General features: G+C 41.6%; 1 protein-coding gene across 1 annotated transcript in view; it reads right to left on the bottom strand.

The window, feature by feature from the left end:
- LOC143356284 (UNC93-like protein) overlaps positions 1-21,203 on the bottom strand; it is a 51,450-nt gene that overhangs the window by 20,511 nt on the left and 9,736 nt on the right. Inside the window, exons 2-3 of the mRNA XM_076791840.1 lie at positions 13,777-14,507; positions 5,791-6,010 (exon numbers count right to left, since the gene is read on the bottom strand). Of these exons, the coding sequence (XP_076647955.1) occupies positions 5,791-6,010; positions 13,777-14,491 (935 nt within the window). The 5' untranslated portion in view covers positions 14,492-14,507. The remainder of the gene's footprint in view (positions 1-5,790; positions 6,011-13,776; positions 14,508-21,203) is intronic.

Here is a 21,203-nt window from a genome sequence, read left to right as displayed (position 1 = left end):
TTCTAGCTTTAAGAGAATTTACCTACGACAGGTTATATTAAAAAATTAAAAAATATATTAAAATGGTCGATTTACCTAATGAAAATGTAGGAACGCAACGGAACACGAAACCGTGAATGTTAGGAATTATGCGAATGATCAATGGCCAACTCGCGAAAAGCTTGTGGGTCGGGTTAGTGAATCACACTGCGCACGTAACGCCATTATTGTGATAAAGTCCGACTCGTAACGAAGCTTGCTTTTTATCTACGCTAATGCAAATATTATGGTAATTAAAGGAGATAGAAGGAGCAGGACGACACCCCATAAACATTACTCTGTTCATTCTTGAACTGGCAATCGTCCAATGATCACTGTACACTCTGAATTAGGTGTAACGAAACGTACGCTCGTGTCACTTTGTCGAGGAAATTTTCACAATTTTAACTACACCGACGAAAACGGGATGGGATAATATTATAATATTTATTTATTTCAGCTCCGCGTTTACGACATGGCCTACGAGTTCTTCTGGTTGGTTAAATTACTATCTTCAGCATTAATAGAATGCCATAAATTAATCTGAAATTGACATGTGCGAACTCGATGGCGCCACAAAAAAAAAAAAATCGCTGTCAGAACCGTCTCGTTCTAGTTTGCAAAAAGAGTATCTATCAAAAAATAACTGCTAGCTGATTAATTTAAAATTATTCGTGGCAATGCAGGGCTGCAAGAGAAGCAGAAGGAAGTTAATAGTATTCGTGTTTGAAGAAAAAGAAGAATAATCAATTTCAGTGGATTTGACGGTCGAGAATGTTGTTAACGTGACAAGGAAGGCAGAGCAAAAAATTTCAAGTTCTGAATGATGGAAGCGCCGATGATCTAGGCCGCCGCCATCGCGGCAGTTTTTTTCGCCCACGGCCAAATAAATTATACACGTATATCATTTCGATGGGCAGGTGTCAATAAAACAAAAAAAAAAAAAGCCCGACGTGCCAACATACTCCGTCGTTAAGGATTTAAAAACGTTTCTCCTTTTTCTATAATCGGACTTTCAGTCGTTTCTCGCTTTTAAATCGCTTCGGAGAGAGGATTCATTACGTTGACGCGCTCGTCATGTTTGAATGCAGTGGCCATAATGTGGCTTTCAAAGTTGAACATAAAACCCCGAACGTCACGGCAAAAAGTTCTTAACAATCCTGTTACTCGAGTAATATTTCATTTCGGTAAACAAAGTGATTTGACATTCCACTTTGGAGGATAACCTCAAGGACAGCGATCGAAAATTTAGTCTTATCTAAAGCATTGCGAATTGCACGAATTAGGATGTTGATACAATTAGGACATTAAAGTCGAGGACAATATGAAACTTTTGCCAATGTGTATCAATGTGCACACTAATTTCGGCGTTGAAGCAATTTGTTCTTAAAAAGTTGCGTTTCAAAGGATGCCCAAATATTAATTTAATACAAAGGATGCACCGTAGGCGATTGTGGAAAATGGAATTGTAGCAGATAGCGTGCAAGAATCGGTTCTACGGTTGCGACCTCTTCCGGCGAGCGGAATTGGCGTGGTCGATGAATCTCGCGGCGGAATCGGGTTTCCAGAGGCTTCCGGTGGCGGCTTCTTGAAAACTCGCCCGCATAACGGAAGAGCAGAAAAACAAAAAGGAAAAAAGAGCGAGAAAAAAGACAGTAATATTTTTTCCAGGTGTATTACGAAACCGGCGGCTTAATAATCGTGTATCGCGCGAGATCCGCGCAAGATCCCCCTCTCCTCTTCTCCCATTCAGAATCGCTATAAACATTGCTCTGCTCATGATTACAAAATAGCGTACATCCGACGCTGGATGCATCCAAGCACGGCGGTTACGCAACCAGCCGCGGCAATTTGTACTTATTAAAACTCGATAAATTTCTGGCTGTTGTCGGCATTGAAGTCTCCGTAACGAGCGTACTCGTATAGACACGCTCTATACATAGCGCTATACCGTACGTACGCTTTGTGCATGCGCCATCGCGAGCAGACGTTCAACCCGATGGAACGTTGCTTCTTATCGAAATTCATAAATAACAATTAACGTTGCGCCGGCTCGACCGCGCCGCATTTTTCGACGAACTCGAGCGGTTTGTTGCGAAAACCTGCCGTGCAAGGTGTACTGAAACTTATTTGCTACCGTTTCGTGAAATTCTCTACGCATTTCTGTTCCATTCTTTTTTATACAGGGTGTCCCGGTAGAAACGCGGAGGAGCTGATTCTACACGAGAGAATAAGTCGAAAATACGGAATAAATTTTGTTCGTTTGAGGCTTTGTTTTCGAGAAAATCGACTCTCTGATCTCTGACGAGACATAAAACGTGCGTGAATCAGACATTAAATAGAAACCGTGTATTGAATTTTATTATAGTGTTGAAGATACGCACTAAGCTTTTGTTAATCGATGCAGCAAAGATTTTCTTCGCCGAGGGTTTTGAATAATGAGATACGAAAACCGGAAATTTACATAAAGACGCAGTATTTTTCCATTTCAGTTCGATTCCACTTAAGATCGGATCTTCGTAATTATTATCGTTAATCATTGCCTAAGCATCTTCGTTAGAACATTGTTTTACGACGTTGTTCAAGGATTTCCAATATCACTGTTCGAAAAATTGTGTTAAAGTCCGATTTCATCTTAACGTATCTTAACGTTTCTAAAAGATCTCATGGGTTCGGCGAATTTGCACCTTGAAGAACCTATTAGGATTAACAGAATATTTTTTCCGATGAAATGCAATTATTGAACGTGTCTCATTAATTGGCCTCCAGCCGGTAAAGTGTTAATGCACGAGCGTCTGAGGCTGATAATCGCGAAGAAGTTGCGTCGAATAAATGAACCACGACGTTTACTTTCATCCAAGGCCGGCGATTAATTAATTACGGCTTCAATGCCGTCATTGACTGGAGAAATGACGTTGTTTCCTGTCCGAGTGCTGTGAAAAAGGACCTTTGTTTAGGTCGCGAAGGTCAACGGCGCGGCGTTCGAAGAAAATACGTTTATCCACAAATTTATGGGAGCCATCGCGAAACAAAATGGCCGCGATACGAATCCCAACGGTCAAATGAGAAATAACGAATGCGAACGAAATTTACTATACGGTATCTGTTAATTTATCTACACGTTCGTGCGCACGGTGATTTAAACGCGACACGAGTGCGCCATAGAACACAATTGCGGAAGAAATAAATTTCGTTCGCAGTTTCGTGCAACCGGAGGTCGTAAACGCGTGACGCGACAATATGAAAATATTTTTGTTAAGTGGACTGGTCGATTTAATTTTTTTTTTTTGTTAGACTTGCCTCCTTGCGTCATCGCGTTTCAGGTTCGTCATACGACCTTATCGATTCCGTCTCTGTTTGCGTATCGTGCTACAGTTGTTCGAGAAGAAAGTAAACATTATTTTATGGTTGTTCACGACAAAAGCAGAATTAATTGAACCACCGAGGAATGTAGTTAATTAAGAAACGTAGCGGTATTAATTGAAATTTATTATTTGGAAGGTTTTCTTTTAAGGATGCCTCTGAATTAAGTTACTAGAAAAATGATAAAAATAAAAACACATTTTTAAAGAACTCATCCAATCAATAATCAAATAGAATTTTACGAATTCTTCACTGTGAAAAAGTGCTGGAAGTCCACAGTTTTTCTTCACAAAATGCGCGTATAATTTTTGTACATTATTTGCACACGTGCAACCCAACGACTCGTCGAATTTGGGAACGCAGAAGTGTTCTGAATGTGTGTTTGTCTTATCTTGTGTAAATGAGTTAACACAGAAAGTTAAAGAATTCGAGTAAATTGACGTCTTAATAATAGGTGAACGATATAACCAACCGCCATTATCGAACTGAATTCTAATGTTCTACACAAAGCGTGGCTTCGTGTATCAGAAAATATGACCCAGTGCCAATTAGAAACGAGATAAAAGTCAGCAATTTCTGCAATTTCCTGCGAAGTATTTCAATAAGAAAAAATTGTGACACGCGCAGGAGACAGTTTGGGGATCTCGATAATGGGGTTAATGAGCTGAAAACACGAACGGCGGCTTCTAATAACGGAAATGGAAAAATACAGAGTTTCACCGATGCGGTTTCAGTAATCGTTCACTTCGGGATATTTGTTTAACCTGAAGCAGAAGAACAAAAAAAAAAGAAGAAGAAAAAACTTTCAGGATGTACCGGCCTTCCAGCACGGCGTCAAGTGTATTCGCGATAATAAATAGAGGCTTAGCGGAGACCACTTTAAATAATACAGACGACTTTATGAGGCCTATAAGAGGGCTGACTCATCGGTATTAAATATTTGCATTAAATCGATGCGACTTTGAGAGAAGACTTTTCTGCGGGACGATTCTTTCAAGTTTGATTACGCGCACGCACCACTTGCGATTTCAGGCGTTGCTTGCGCACGTGTCGGCTTGTAAATTATAATTTGTACACACGGCGTTAAAGGACTGCCAAAAATTTCCTCGCTAGATTCGCAGCGAAAATAATTTGCACAATCGACTTTTCCCGCTTCGATTTTAAGCCACGTTTATTCGCCGTCGTAACGTTCGAGTTCGATTAATATTTTCCGCCCAGCAATTGCGGGAAAAAAAAGAATGGAATACGATTACATACCGTCCGGTCGCGGCGCTATTATCAAATTCTAAGGAAATCATTATCGCGCTAAGGAGAGAAACAAGTTTCAGTTTTTCACACCTCGCGTCTAAATATTGACTAAAAACTTGCCGAGTTGTTCGCTAAACAATCCGTGTCGTGCAAAGGTAAACTATTACATGAAAATTGTGTCGCTTTGACTCGCAAATTGAAACTAATTAGACGATAGCATTTGGGCGTTATCTATGCGCGGGAAATGGTGATTCGCCGAGCGATTTGAATGGTAAACGACTCGTTAGAAGTGATTTGTAGGAGGAAGCTGCGAATTTGCCAACTGTAAATTATTAAGGGGATCCTTCAGCTAAATATTGCGATATTTTATTTGTAGTTGTACATCTTTCCAGTTGTGTAAACATTATCAGTCGAGCAAGAATAAAATGTGAGTCGTTAGCAGCTTCGTTATCAATTTAATACGTCCGAATGATCAGACTGCGAATATTGATGCAAGATAAAAATTGTCCAAGTCAGTTGTACGGAACACAAGTTAACCCATTTGCATCATAAGGAAATATGAAAAAAAGGCCTTTATCAACAAACTTTTTTTTAATTATATATGACCAGGAAAATTGAGCGTATATATGCGCTAATGATGCAAATGGGTTAAACGTATAGGCGCCATTGAGCTAAATACAAGCGAGCAGTTCAGTTATTGAAAAACAAAAATGGTGGATTGATTAATGTTTTCGAACCGTAGAAATTCTCGGAGCCGTGGACGCTTCGGGGAAAGGCGCGAAGACGCGCGCAGAAAAACGAGCACGAATGATTACCTATTAATACCTGGAAAGTAATTTTTCAATGTTACACTGTCTCCGCCGGAGGAATGCCAGCTCTCATGGCCGAGCTGCGCCTCGTAACGCAACGGTGAATGTTACAATGTATAAATAAATCAATAAATACGATTATTACGAGCCGCAGCCGACATTTCCACCCGGTATTAATCACAACGTGCACAACCGTTGGTGTGCCGGCGAAATGAAAAATTAAAGGTCAGCTGGCCGCCGCGCCGCGCCGCGCTGCGCTGCGCGCGCTGTGCCGAGTGGAAAGCAACGGATTTGATTAGGCAGCGCGGGGCGGGCACGTGCGCGACGCGTGAAACGTTCTTGTAAAACTCACCTCGAGAGGGGATCGACGAAGAGAGCGACAATTATCACGGCGACGATCACGCATGTTAGATAAATCGAGGATATTTTGTAGATCTCGTACTCCGGAGGACGCTCCAGGTTGTCGTGGCCTCCGTTCCCAAGGACGCAGAAGTCGGCGCCGCAGAGCTTCACCTTGTTCGAGTTGGTAGTGCTGTTGCCGCCGCCGCTGTCAAACTCGCCCCCGCTGAGCACTTTGAATCAAACAAACGGAATCTGTTTAACCAACCCCGTTACAGCGAAGGCGGGGTCGCGAGAGACCCCTGGGTTCATTGTGAGGTCACTGGGAGCTTCATTCTAAACGGACTGGGATCACAAGGAACACGACACCATCTGGATCATAGTTACTAATTTAATACAGTAGAACCTCGCTTATCCGAACTAATCAGTGGAACACGAATGCTCGAATAATAGAACTATTACCTAGCTGCAATTTTAGATCTTTATTTATTTCTACAATAAGTCATGTTATATAACCGCATATTCAGGTAATGAAGAATTCAGTCGTGAATTAAACAAGCAAACGTACTCTGAACTATACCATGTTTGGACTCATCTTAATCAGAAATATGTGACAAATATGCTCGTAAAACTTTCTTGAGAAAATAATTAAAACAAGTCTTGAGAGCAGTCTGTGTAAATCAATGAATTAGATCTAAACGCAGGAAAGGAATGATTTGTTCGTGACTTGTAATTTCTTTATTGGCACGTTTTCGTATCCAGAACGCGAACAACGTTTTTGTAGGACACTCGATTTGTTTGATCAGGCAGAACCAGTAATTGCTTAATTCTTTAATCACGGAGCACAGTACCGAGAAACAAGTGGAAGTTACACGGCAGCTTTCTACGGCTGGATCCGCGCGCGCGCGCGCGTGCAGATCTATGCATCGCCGCGCAAAGGATCAAAACGAAACGACCTCGGCGAGATCAATGAAAAATAAGGACTCCTTCGAGAAACAAGCGTGCTTAAGTATAGCATCGTGATCGGCGTTTCCGTTCCGCGAAGTCACGAGGCATTTCTCCGCTCAGAATTCGGCTGTTATGTCAGTCGCGTATGAACGGGGGGAACGTTTCTCAGCGAAGAAACGGTACATTGATTTTTCTTGTTAAATGTTAAGTAATGCAAATTTGGTCGGGGCTAATATACATAGACAATATTAACACTGGAGTTTCTGAATGGAGCTCTTTCCGGGAACGAAAAACCTGATAATATGCAGAGTATTCGTGTCTTATAGGGTCTACAAGTTTGGTCGAATGTTTTAATATTGAAAAAAATGTTTATTAAATTTTATTTCATTTCTTGAGGGTCTACGAGATGCATCAAATGTTTTATTTCGTTTATCGACTGGATGGAACCTTCGAGAGAGAAAATCAGTTTCCGTTCAACTACAAATTTTAAGAATAGAGAGAGCATACGTAGTTTCTGGTTTGTTTAAGGATTTTAACCCCGTCGAAAATTTATGGGTGTCGAGTCTGTCAATATTGGACAAGAATTTGCGTTTTTTACAAACAAAAAATTACTTTCTTCGGTAATGAGTCAATGCACTCCAAAAATCGACATCCCATTTATATTTCACAATACCGTAAATTATGTTGTGCAATATTTTGTTGGTCTAAAATGAATAAGTTGCGGGTACGAGGCCTTCTGTGTACCGATAAGAATACTCGTAACAAAAATGAGGTCTCAGATAACGTATGGGGAAAACCCGTGGAAACGACATGAGAAAGTTTTCCTCTATTCGAATGCTATATTCCTATCCATAAAAGTTGTTTATTAAGTAACAGACAGAATACTGAAAATATTTATTCTCTATAAACGAGTATTTTAAACGCACCTTATAATACGACAGAATGAAACCGTACTTTTTATCAATTGATATTGTTAGTCGATCAAGCATTCGATGTTGGTAATCATTGACGATGTAAACAAGACTTTATACTAGTTTTTTTAATGAAATTAGGATTGTCGTTATTTTAACTGACGAAGCCTGGAAAATTAAGAAATGAATTTCTAAACGTAGTGAAAAAATGAGTACCATGCTTATGTGACCAACATGGCAGTTAAAGCGTTAAATAAGCAACAAGGATGGCGAAACTCGTTGAATCGAGAAATAAGAGGAATGGGATGCGAAGAAAAATGTTTTCCGCGGAAAAGGAAGATCGTCGCGTTAAAAAATTGCTCTTAGGTCCGGCTCTCTCTTCTTTCCCCCTCATTATTCGCGAACGATCCCATTTCTCAAATATGCAAATCGCGTCCCTAAGCAACGATCCGAACACGAAACGTATCGGCGTATTCTGGAATCCATAGATTGGCCAATCCGTGTACGCGGTCATCGGACAGCGAACGACAGGAACTTTCACCGGAGCGTCGTTGATAATATCATAGCATGTTTACAATGTCTCCCACCATCGTTTCCGATTGTCCGCGAGTCCTACTTATCAACATATAATATATTCCACTGTTGCGCGAATACACGCGTTCCACAAGTGCGTGCGTGTGTGTGTGTGTGTGTGTGGTGTCCGTTTCTGCTTGGCACGCAATTTTCTTGGCGCGGAGACATTTAAAACGCACTGTGGTCCCGCGGCCGCCATTAAAATAGTTTGACAACTTCCTGGACGTTTTACCATCGCGAATGTTCGCGAAAACGGTTACGCCGACGCGCCAGCTGCTGGAAACGTTGTCGCGAATACGACATCACGATTACAATATTAAACATTAATTTCATTTGCACTTCCATAAAACATCAAATTCGAAAACGTTAAAACTCCACAGCGAAGTTAAAGAAATTGTATTGCGATCATTAGGTGTGCAAATTAATGCATGACCCTCACAGTTAACCAGTAGCAATTTTATTTTCAATTCATATTTTTTGTCCTCCAAACTGAAGGTTCATTAATTATTTATGGGATGGAGTATACGCGTAGAAAGTGACGGAGTCGCTGTTTGTTTTGATTAAAGAAGAATAATAATTTATGTACGATAAGAACACATTTGCACACATTTTAAATTAGATTCTATGGAAGTATTGTAAACAATTATTCTATTTTATAACCGAGACATTTCCATGTTAAATTGAGAAATAATAATAATATATAATATTACGGAGTCTGTTTTGAAATTCTTACGATAGAAAGTCATTATTTAACACGTCTTGGAAATATGCTTGTATATTAAATTCCAGGACTTGTGTACCAGTATTCCCTATTTTCGTATGATCGTGTAAACATTGATAATAAATGGTTGTAGATCATTAAAAGATTCGTTACCGAGCACTACACGAGTCAGTACTGCTTTCTAAAATATTCAACACTGCAAACATTCCAGCCATAATATCGTATTACCATAGTAAAGCCGAGTACGGTATTTCTGACTCAATCGAGTACGAATAATCTAGAAGCGAAATTTCCCATTCAATGAACTGGCATCTATGAAGTAACGATCAATTACATGAATCAAGTGTTGGGAAATATAAACTAGAACACCCGTTTAATGCGTCACCACTTTTTTTCTTTTTTTTTTTTCGTAATCCTCTCCGTTAGAAATTACATATCTAATATACTGCAAAACATATTTATACTTTAAAATTCCAATGAACGAGACGTTTGTTCAACGATATTAACTGTAAGCTTCATTACAATCCCCACTTTCCTGTATTTCAAAATTAATCTCCAAAGGTCTGCTTTTGAAGCAAGGACATCTTTTCATACTAATTTCTCTCATTTCCATAACAACTAATATGTCGGACAGATATTAGTACGGCTTTGTATACTGTCGATTGAAGTGCAAATCTCTGTTTGCATAAAATAGTATTCTATGAAATAATGTGTCTCGATCTGTTGCGTAGACAGTTCATCGAAACATCAATAATTATAGTGATCTCTAACAATCGTCTGAATCAAATCGTCAGAAATGACTCGCACACAATTTTCTCTGGTGGCCAACACACTGCAGTCTTCTGGTCGCTAAATGAACATTTTCCATCGTCTTCTTCAAGCCTAATTTGGTCATAAAACCAGGAAGACCCAGAAGAGTCCTACCTAACGATTGAGATCCTAGATTCATCAGGAATCAGAAGATATATTGACACTGGACCAGCCACAACAGTAAAAACTGATGCTGGACCTGTATAATATGAAATCTTCAAATCTCTGATTAGAACTCCGTTAATGGCTCCTGCTTTAACAAACCGTGTCCATCCTCCAAGCTATGAAAAGACTAATTGTGCTTTTTACTTACACCTAACCAAGACCTAACTCAGTCAAATCGTCGACAACAACTCGCACGCACAATGTGTTCAGCTTCAATGCAACTCTGGTAACTGACACACTCGGCAGACTTTGAGTTTCTAAAGGAACATTTTCCGTCATCTTCTTCAAGCATAATTCGGCTCTGGGGCCAGGAAGACCAAGAAGAGTCCTACCTAACGATCCTCCGAGAGGCCGTCGGAGAGGATCGAAGAGGATCGCGGAGGATCGGAGAACGGTAGCTCGGTGGATCGGCGGACGATCAAGGATCGAAGTTCGTGCGCGACTGGTGTCCTCCGGAAGCGGCCGGGGGAAGTGTTCGTGTTCGGATCGAGAGATCGAGGAATCTGAATGGCTGGAGAACAGTTGGAACGCGGCGCACGGTATCGGGGAATGCGTACGAGGTGGTACGGAAACCGACTATCACGGGTTTATACCGGATAAATCTTGTTTCTTCCTGCGTGCGAAGCGTTCTCCGTCGCAATCGCACCCGAACCCAATGGCGGCCGTCTTTCTCATCGAGCCGATCGCCGCCGTTGTCAGTCAGACCCGGTCGAAGCCTAAAGCCGCGTACACAACGCCTCCCGGGCTCGATCTTTTGGTGGGGACACGTGTCATGCAACGTTGAACGGTTTCTCGGGCCATCGGGTTTCATCCGGGGGCTTCCGAAGCCTCCGCAAGGTCGTGCTCGAAGGTCAAGTTGGAGAGGACATGATTCAACAGGTGGTTCACGAATTCTCGCTTCTGGGGGCAAAGTTCTGGCGATCAGAACAAACACCGAAAATCCGATTACAATAATTTGGGATCGCATAACAATATTTATATTTGTCTTCGGTGAAAATTCGAACAATCCTTTTTAATATTATATTGCAAAAATCTCAAGTACTACCCACAAGAAACGAGTTAATTGCCGTTTTGACGTCGGCATCATTCCCGAAGTTAATAAAAAATAAAAATAGCTGGTAATCACAAGGTAACAGATACAAAGAGAAAGAGAGAAAACTTTCTTCGCTGATGTATTTCCAATTTTAGGCTCGCGAAGCGAGAAAGCTTGAGTTTTTAACTTTTCGTGCGACTTACGGAATGTTGCGAAGCAACTGAACTTTCTGTTGACGCTAACTTTACGAACTATCGACTTCAATTAATTTCTAGGAGGAAAAACGATCATTTCCCGACACCCGATACCTAGGCCCAGGTTTTAAAAAAGCATACATCGTCACAAAATATCTCGTCCGAAGATCTAGCTCAAGCGGCTGTCGGCCACAAATGATCGCCATAAGTTCCCGGAGCTGGTTGCAGCGGTAAACCCGAGAACGCACGACCCGAGCCTCGTTGTCCGAGGATCGAGAAAAAAAAAAGGAAAGAAAGGTTGCATAGCTCAGAGAACCTGTCCATAAATTTCAGATCGAGGCTTCGAACCCACCCGGTGTACTACGGCGCAAGTTTAATACTGATCTCGGCAGGGAAAGGACCGAATGTTTGGCCCGACTGTCTGACCACGCACGCGTTATTACCGCTTCGCACGTTCTCGGTCTCTGTCGCAACACTCGCTCACACGCTCACACGTTTCCACACGTGTTTCGAACCAATGATCTCGTCCATCGCTTCTCGCGTTGTCGATCCAGGAATCAGTATATATGGTAATCATCCTCGTCGACGATCACGCGGGACCACCGGCGAAATTTACGACGTTCGCGACGATATTGACACCGATCCCGTACCGTCCTCGAGCGGCTCTTCTAAAAATGGCCCCTTGTTTACGATTTTGACGGCCGAACATCGAGAATTCAAATTCGGTTATCGATCTATTCTCAGAATATTTACATTTTGAAATTTTAAATGATACTTCCTCGGGGATTCCCGACGCACGTTCCGAACGCGTCACAAATTAATTTGTCTGACGTGCGAGAAATGGAGAAATTCTGGGTTCGGAGAAATTTCGATTTCCTTCGAATTGCAGTTGGAACCATTTTTATGTTGTTCTCGATGGCTGCGAGGTTCTCAGAAAATTATGTCAGCTTCGTATTTGGACACTGTAATCACTTAGCAATATGATAACTTGTTTGATTTACTTCTTTGCTGATAGAGATTTTTTCAGTGAAATAGATAGACTGTGCACGGCAGGATTGTGTAAGTGAAATTTAAAATAGTAGGAAGACTAAAACTTGCAATTTACTATGGTTTCCACAAACCACGGTACATCAAATTAACTAATTCATGGAAGAATAAATAATTTTCAAATTATTACTGTGGATTTTATGTACTTTTAACAAAAATTAATACGCCAAATACGAAACTGAAAAGTCATTGGAAGAATTGAAAGGAATTGCTACATTATTTTCGGCTCTTTCATATCATTAGAAGGGAAATTACATTTTTATTTAACTTCAATTTCTTGCGATTGAGATGGACAATTTTTATTTTCCACAAAGATCTCCAGTCGAATTATTACGCAAGAAGAGACTGTTCTTGATGTAAATAAATTAACGAGATTTTCATGTCTAAAAGGAAGACGTGTGCATCGTTAGAGCAAACTGCAAAAGTAATTTCATTTCATGCTGCACGTGTTCGGTGTGTGGTGCAAGAAGGAAGAGTCCGTATAATCTAACGGTACACGTCTAATGAGAGTTGATTTGCAATATTTATAAGTAGGCTGTAGTCCCCAGAAATAGGTTCGAGAAACTTTCGCTTGATCGACACCGTTTCGCTTCATTTAAGCACGGAAAATATATCCCGAGCAAACGAAAGCATTGAAAATGTGCAGAGATTTTTTAATAGAATGTTCACCAAATACTTCGATAGATATGTCAATCGATCGATTCAATCGTACACAAATGATATGCCAGATATATTTATGCATAAGGTCGTCTAGCTTATAAAAAGTGTTTTATGCTCTTCCAAGTTCAACCTTCAAGAAAGATTGGAATTTCACCGTCGCCAAGACAAATAGACAATGCACACGGCTCGTCTATGTGACTATGTAACTAATTAGCTCCTGGTAATTTAATTATCATTGAATATTGACCAGAGAGTGTTGAAAAGTTAGCGGACAAATGATAGGATTCAAACTCGGAACAAACTGTCTCCAGCGACAGTTTTTCATTTGAACTGTATCTCTAGCATGATTGCAGAGTCGGAGATGTTAATGCAGGAAACAAGTTTCTCTTTAACCATCGTACAGAGCTATATCTGCTAGCTGGATAACACTTTTATCCACGCTTTAGAAACTAAACTATTCAGTAGAATGCTATATCCTGTGACCGTATTGTGCCAAATAATATCATCAAATTATTTATTGCAGCTGGTGCCTTCAAACTTACTACCAAACCACCGATCTCGGTTCGTTAGACAAAATTCGTATGACGCCAAGGAGAATATATTGTAATCTCGTTTGTTTGACCTTGAAATGACCTTGTGACGTGGAGCAGACGTATATGTACTCTTCGTTTGATACATGCGTATCGGGGCGGCAATACTAATTCAATGACAAAACTGTTGTTTTTAACTATCTTTTTTTAGGAAACTTTTGCCAAAATACTCGTCACGTTTTACCGATTAAAATTAGACTAAAAGGACCCTATTTACTTGTTTAATTTTGAACTGATAAGCGCCGTTTCGGAAGTTTTCACATTTGTCGAGGCACTACTGCATTAGTTTAGAATCGTTAGATAAGAACGGAGATAGTTAGAGAAGAATAAGACCGAGGATCGCTTACCAAGGGATGAAATGAGGTTGCCCCAAAGCTCAGCCGTCTGCCAGGCCAGGAAGAAGAACCCGAAAAATCTGACGACGATGGCGTCGACGGGTTGATCGGTGAGCTTCGCATAAACGCCGCCGACCTGGGTTAGGTAGGTGGCTTTCGCCGCCCACATGGGTGCAGCACCAAGTCCCAGAAGGACCCCGGCTGGCACCAGGGTGTAGAACTTCGGGTAGAACTGGGAGCCGATGTAAGGTGCGTAACACAACATCGACACACATAGCGTCCATTTAACCGTGAGCCTCTTGATTACGAAGGTAGGCACGAAGATGCAGGAGAGCACCAGCGCCGCGTAAATCGCCGACAGAGACACAGTACCCAAACCGTCACTAGCGTTTATCGAGGATTGCAGGTTCGCCGTCCCTTGGAACGCAGTGAACTGCACCATAAATGCCACCGAGACGGTGCTAATGTTCTTTAAGATCCGCCATTTCTCGCCGCGCGAGAGCTTGAACTTCCGGGACTGGGTGTCGTCGTCCGTCGACGACAATTGCGGCGGTTTATGAGGTTCGGGAGGTATACCGTCGGTCCCATCGTCCTTGTAACCCTCGTTCCTGTAACCGACACCACTCACGGTCACCGTGTAAACCGTTTCCTCGCCGCCACCGCCTCCGCCATCGCCGCCGCCCCCGCCACCGACACTTCTGGTACTATCGGGTTGCGAAGTTACCATTCTACGTGGATGCTACCTGAAATGCATTACAAACAGATCCATCTTTATTCACCTTGAATTATCTTGTCTCTTTTAGGGGCTGAGGAAGGCTTTGAGAATTCTCACAAGGGTGGTTCAGGCAAGTTTCTTTTTTTGAAGTTCTGTGTTCCTTTTAGGGAATGACTTATGCTAATTGTTGCAAGAGTGGTTTGATCCTTTGATATTCTATATTCTCTTCAAGGGGTACGGAACTGAGTAATTTGATCCAAGCAATGGAGCTATATTTAACTAAACGTGTAAAAGAAAATTAAAAGCAATCTACCGTAAAGAAACATGGCGCGCCGGAAGTAGAAGCATACCGCCCTACATTGGCACGCATTCACTCGCAGTGCGGCGTCCATGATTGAACCGCTCGCATACTACTAGTTTTAGATCGTTATTTCTTTTAGATGTGCATATATAGGTGAGACACGATGTATCTTCGTGCAGAAATAGTTTATTATAAAATGTAAGTGTTGCGTTCTCAACTGTTGTCTGCATTCGTTGCGAGGAGTGTGAGCTACTTCGAAATGTATGTTTTTCTTAAAAAATGTTAGTACTGTACGATAATTGCAAATATCGAGAACACTATTTCTACCAGAGGCGCCACTACTTTAAAAATTTTAAATAAAAATTCATTGAGGGAAATCGGTCGATAAATCTATGAATGTACAGGATGATCGGTAACTGGTGTTACAACCGAAAAGGGGACGATTCCACGTAAAAATAAGCCAAAATAGGTATAGTCTATACAGAATTTTAGTAAGGTCCTAGTATGATACTTCGTAATCCGAGTGGACACTGTACCATTCAAACTGAGAACATAAGGGATGGCCGAGGTCGAATCAATTTCATCGAAAAGCCGTGAGGAACGGTTCTCGGTGTGCCGTGCTGACTGGGCGAATGATTTCGGTAGTTGAAAGAAAAAAAAAAAATCGGCTGCTGTGTAACGGGCCGTTCATTGGTATGAGGGGGTTCGCGGAGACCTCGTCACGGATCGCGCGTTAAGGCGAATCCTTTCTTTTTATTTGGAAAGGCCTTATTGGAGCGTTCGCGAGGCACGTTCCAGTTGCGCTTGTAAATTCGTTTGTCGTCGATGTAATCGATGGGAATGCGTGACCGGGCCCCGCAATGCTCCGACACGTGTCGTACGGCGTGCATCGCAATTAACCGGCGCTCGCAATACCTTCACCTCCTTCGGCTCGTTCTTCTCTCTCCCCGCCCCGAAATCTTTTCATTTCATTGGCAGCGTTTCTCAAACTACTTTCTTCTTCTCCACGGGCCGCGCTCGCGACTCTCTCGTGTTTACCGCGGGGAAGGAAGTCTTGTCAAAAGGCGCGTGTACGACTAATTTCACCCGACCGTGGAATATTTCGCTGGCCGGCTCGTTAATGGGACAACGTTCTGAAAACCAGTCGCCGCTGGACGCCGCGCGCGCCTTGGAAACGTTGTTGACATTGTAAACCCGCGATTCGAAACGTTCATTCCCATTTATTCTAATTCTTTTCGGTCGCGATGATGAACGCCTGTCGAAGTATGTTTGATCAAACGAGCTTCCGTTTAGCTCGGATGATCTTTCCGTTGAGTTTTAACACTTTTTGCCGGAAGTTTCCTCTTAAAACCGAAGATCAACAGAATTTCTTGATAAATTGTTCAAAAGATTGTTAGAATTCGTGTATCAATTAATTTAAACAAACAAAAGATATTTACGTACATCGAAGCCTTTTTCACCAGCGAATTACTATGTCGGATAAGATGGCGCCAGAAGAAAGTAACGCAAAGAATTAGCTCCGCCGAAGGTCAACGCAGCAAAAAATAATTGCACATTATCAGATAAATGTTGCTCCGTAGAAAACAGAATTTTCTTATAAATTATGTATTTTTAACGCTTCCGCGGGACATTCCAGCGAGCGTACTTTTTGCGACCGTGATCCGCGCGAAAGCAATACCGATCCCGCGCAAAAACCTGCATTTTGTAACATCCGAGAACGCGGTATCGATCGCGGGGACTTGTAAACAAGAAATTTCTTCTGTCTCGAAATATGCGATTAAGTAAGCGGCGTCAACGGGTGGATTTATTGCTTCGAACGGTTCGCAGAAGCGAAACGGGCAATAATCAAGCGAATAAAATGGCAAGTGTCGGTTCGATCGGATCGTCTTGATCACGTGAGGAGCACTGCGCGCGTGCACCTATACTTTTGTTTTCGCTCGAACACAGGAGCAACGGGCCGAAACAGTTATATCGCGTCCGCGGCGAAACACGCGAACAGTCGACGCAGAAATTATGCGAAACCCGTAATCATATTTTACAACGATTAAATCACGGTAATCGCTCGGCTGTCGAGAAATAAATATGTAAACCTTGGTTCCGTTGCGATCAAGATCGAATTATCAGGAGAAGGCTACCGGTCTGCACAATAGATAACTGGTGACGCAGCCGATTTTTGCGAACAACATTTTACCACTCGAAAGGCTTCGCTTTGCTTGCGTGCGGAATTGTAGGAGACTTTGGCAACGTGTCCAATCGATTCTTCTTCCTTTTTTTTTTTGTCTCTCCTCCCCTACCTCGTCGTCATCCTTTCTTCTACCGCTGAAAGATCACGGAAAACCAAGACGAAAAAACATAGTAATCTTTCGGTTGCATAACAAGAGTATCGCCGTACCATGCAAGCCGCGATACGAGAATTCTTCGTTTCGTTTCTGCGAGGAAACACGTTCCGAAGAGAAAACACGTGAGAATTATTTCCCGTTGAGACTCGTGCGGCTCTTGTGAAACGGATGTCGAATTGCCAGACAGCATTAACAACCGAACGTTCTTATAATATTAATTTTGTCGGGCAATTTTGCGAACCGTTGGCATCGTTGCTTTCATAGGTACGTGGAAAGTAATTTATGGGAGAATTAAAAGCTAGGAAAATCGGTTAATGCTTTATGGGAAATAACTGTACAAGATGGAAATATATTGTTGTCTCAGAGACAAAAATTTTATATCAGGCTAGAGATTTATATGCAATCCAGAAATTTTTTCAGACGGTCGTGAGAAACAGAAGTTAAATGAAACGAACGACGAGAAATGTTGATGTTCCTCTCTTTATTTAATTGTTTCAATGGTACAAGATTTTATGAGTTAGTGCTAAGGAGCAGAAGTTAAATGAAAATGTAACTTTCTTCTTTAAAATATTAAATTAGTCTTTTTTACATGAAATCAACAGTCTATTTGTAACGCGTACAAAATGAAAGTACACTTTTACGTAAGAAAGTGCAGGCATCCATGAACTCGCTAACCGATTAAATTAAAGAGTCTTTATTGTGTAAGCTCCTCCTACGTCCTCAACATTCGTTTTGATAATGTTCAGATCAACTTTTAAAGTAACGTTTCAAGTTCACTGGAAATATTAGTGGGAATTTGCGGTTAGTTTGAATCGTTCCGTGATATTATATCTTATCTATCTAATTCAGCGCTTCAGTATACGCAATAAAAATAATCTAATAATCGCCAATACTTTATCTTTCCGCTGTTCGTTATTTGCAACTGTACGTGACGAAGTGAGTCTCTTTGCTGACCGACCAGAAGGTCGATGCAACATAAAGTAAACACCTCAAAAAAATTGACTGTTGATTATGCGAGATCGAGGAAGAGTAAATAAATAAAAACTGAAAAAATTCGCATCGATCAGCGATTGTGAACGAAATTTTCGTCGGAATCGCAAAATCGCTGATCTCGGTGAAATTTGATACCATAGCACGCAACAATTGTGTCCAAAAATTGAAATTACACAAATTCCACGAATAACTGTAGCAGTCAGCTTGAGTTGAAAAATTTCATTAGGGAATTTTTTCTTTCTCCAACAGTTTAAAAAAATTGAAAATTATGTATCGATATCTAATTTTTTTAAATATTCATTTCTGTCACAAGCAGTCTACTAATAGTATTTTTATTTTACTTTGACGGTGACCGACCTTCTAGTCGATGAAGAAATCTTTTTCCCAATTCTAATTTGTATTAAATAACCTACGAAAATGACAATTTGCATACAGATCCGCAGTCTAGTTATGACAAATTAATTTACAGGGTAAGGGGGCTAGAAGAAAATGACGTTGCACAGATCGGTGATGTTCCGGATGTCTTGTTCGTTTCAAGAGAGTACGTAATCTCTCGTCGAATCTTGGGATGATCTGAAAAATTGGCAGGATCACCTGTCGTATACGTAATTAAGCGCCAGGCTGCGTGTTAAATATACGTGAACGGATTCCCACTTTTATATTAGTAGGACAGAAACACGGTTCGGGTGACCCTGACTTACTTGAATACGATTCGGCCACCAAAGTATAAGCCACCGCGGACAGAATACCCACCCTAACCAGTTTCCAACGACCTTCAACTCGGCTTTAACCGCGAATCTCGTTGTACTATTTCTCCTCTTCGTGAAAACAAATGGACGACACGCGTGGAACGTCGATTCCGAACGGTGTCGTCGATAATACCATTTCGTAACGGCGATTTCGGACGCAACTTTCGGCCATTTTTCCCTTTTGCTTGGACAACGTGATCGCGTGGGAACGAAACAGAAGCAAAGCATCAACCACGACCACCATCTTGCACACTCAACCCTTGGCATACCGACAGAGACGTTCTCAAACTTTCAGAGAGGTTTCGAACCCTTTTCACTCGAATGGCGACTCTGAGACGCCATTAAAAAATTCCCATACCATTATTCAATACGCATTAAAATCTATCGAACTGAAAGATTCATAGTCGAAAATGAAGTCATCGACGTGTCTCGAAGATCGGAAAATTGATTTTTCGCAATAAACTAGTAGCTGGTTGAGGAAAACAGCAGGTTCATAAATGTTTATAACGTCTGGAACAGTTCAAAGCGAATTTCCGTTTCAAATTATCGCGAAAGACGTATTCCATAGTCGAAAATGAAGTCATCGACGTGTCTCGAAGTGCGGAAAATTGATTTTTCGCAATAAACTAGTGGCTGGTTGAGGAAAACAGCAGGTTCATAAATGTTTATAACGCCAAGAACGGTTCAAAGTCGATTCCAGAGTCGAAAATGAAGAAATTGTTTTTTGGAACGAACTGCAGATTTGCCGTTCCGACTACCGAGCATTTTTCCATTCCGTGAACGTGTGTAAAAATCGCGTTCAGATAGATTCCCAGAATGCAGTAAAAGGAGCTAATCGTTATTTCGCGATGATCGGTCGTCTGGAAAACCAGCCGGCGCTAATAACGGCGCTGGAAACGATTTTCCGCGAGCATCAGTTGCATTACGTATGAAGCCGAAGCAACAAAATGTTATCAACCGGGAAATAAACATAGAGAGGCAAAGCAGGCAGGCGTGCCCAGACTTGAAATTAATTGGAGTGAGAACTTGCGCGGCGGGATCGGGTCAAGGTTCGATAAATGGCTTGGCTGGTATTCAAAATTTCCCCGCCGCGCTGCGCCGCGCCGTTTCCTATCCATCTTGGCTTTCTTTTCCATGGAACACGGGAAAACGCTGTGCATCGCTTACATCATTCGGGCATCGCGTCGGCCATCTTGAATCGCGCCGACTGTTAATTTGAACGTGCAATTTCGTTCGAATCCCCAACGCCTCGTAAATGTTGCTCTCTTTAATTCCGGTGTTTGTAAATTCATTTATACGAGTGTTGCGTTGCATAATGACCATTTCTGGCATTCTTTGTGTGGTAACATATTGACTAACTCGCGCAAAAACGGAATAGTTATCTCACAAAAAGCCTGCTGTAATTTATTGTAATTTTCCTTCGTGTAAACTGCCGCTTGCACACTTAGAACGCGATTTCCAAACCGAGCGATTTTTAATGGAACAGCCTATTGAAAATATCACATATATACACAGCTGTTTACTTAAGAGTGAAAGTAAAAGTACCAGCAAATAGGCTTGCTTTTTGCAGGGATAATACAATAATGAAACGGAGATTTAGGCAATGCATACAGATAGATTGTACTTTTCTGTGCACACAATTTAAACGCTACCACATTCTGTGATATTCTGTGATATTAGAAATAAAATGATAAATTATTTAAGAAGTACAGCCTTTTGCATTCTCATCGTGTTAAAAAAAAAAGAAAGAAGCGTGTATTTAGCTCCTGCTGTTCGATGCAAGCAATATTGTTTCTGCATGAAGCCCCGCAGTCTAATTATTATCGGAGACGGTGGTGAAGCGAATAGCTCAGAATACACACTGGCAGCGCCATCATCAGCTGTCAGCGAAACGACGTGACCGTCAAACCTAGAAAAAAGGAACACGGTACAGATTGCGAAGCGTTTCTCGCAGAAGCCCTAACCGAGTGACACATCTTGCGGTTCTGGTGAGAAAAAAAATAGTCGTGGAAATTTCGATCCGCACATGAGAACCAATTAACGTCAATTTTTTAGCCAACCGGTAATTACCGTACAATTTTATTGTTAGCGGGACTGGCTCTTTTTTTTCCAAGCGGTGACTAACCGCGCGCAATTAAGGGAACACCGATGCTAATAAAACTGAAAAGTCCGCGGCGAACCGGGCAGTCACGATCGTACAACTAACGAGATACAGGAAAAACGGAATGACACGACCGCGCGCCGACGGGAAAGAAGAGATAGAAGAGAGAAGGAAGAGAAAAAAAATCCCGATCGTAATGGTCGAAGTACAGTTAGATTAGTACTTCGTACTTCGAGTTGCC

This window comes from Halictus rubicundus, chromosome 8 (genome assembly GCF_050948215.1).
Source record: "Halictus rubicundus isolate RS-2024b chromosome 8, iyHalRubi1_principal, whole genome shotgun sequence".
NCBI classification, from domain to species: domain Eukaryota; kingdom Metazoa; phylum Arthropoda; class Insecta; order Hymenoptera; family Halictidae; genus Halictus; species Halictus rubicundus.
Note: the sequence above shows the minus strand (reverse complement) of the source record. Positions and strands in the feature narration are given on the sequence as shown.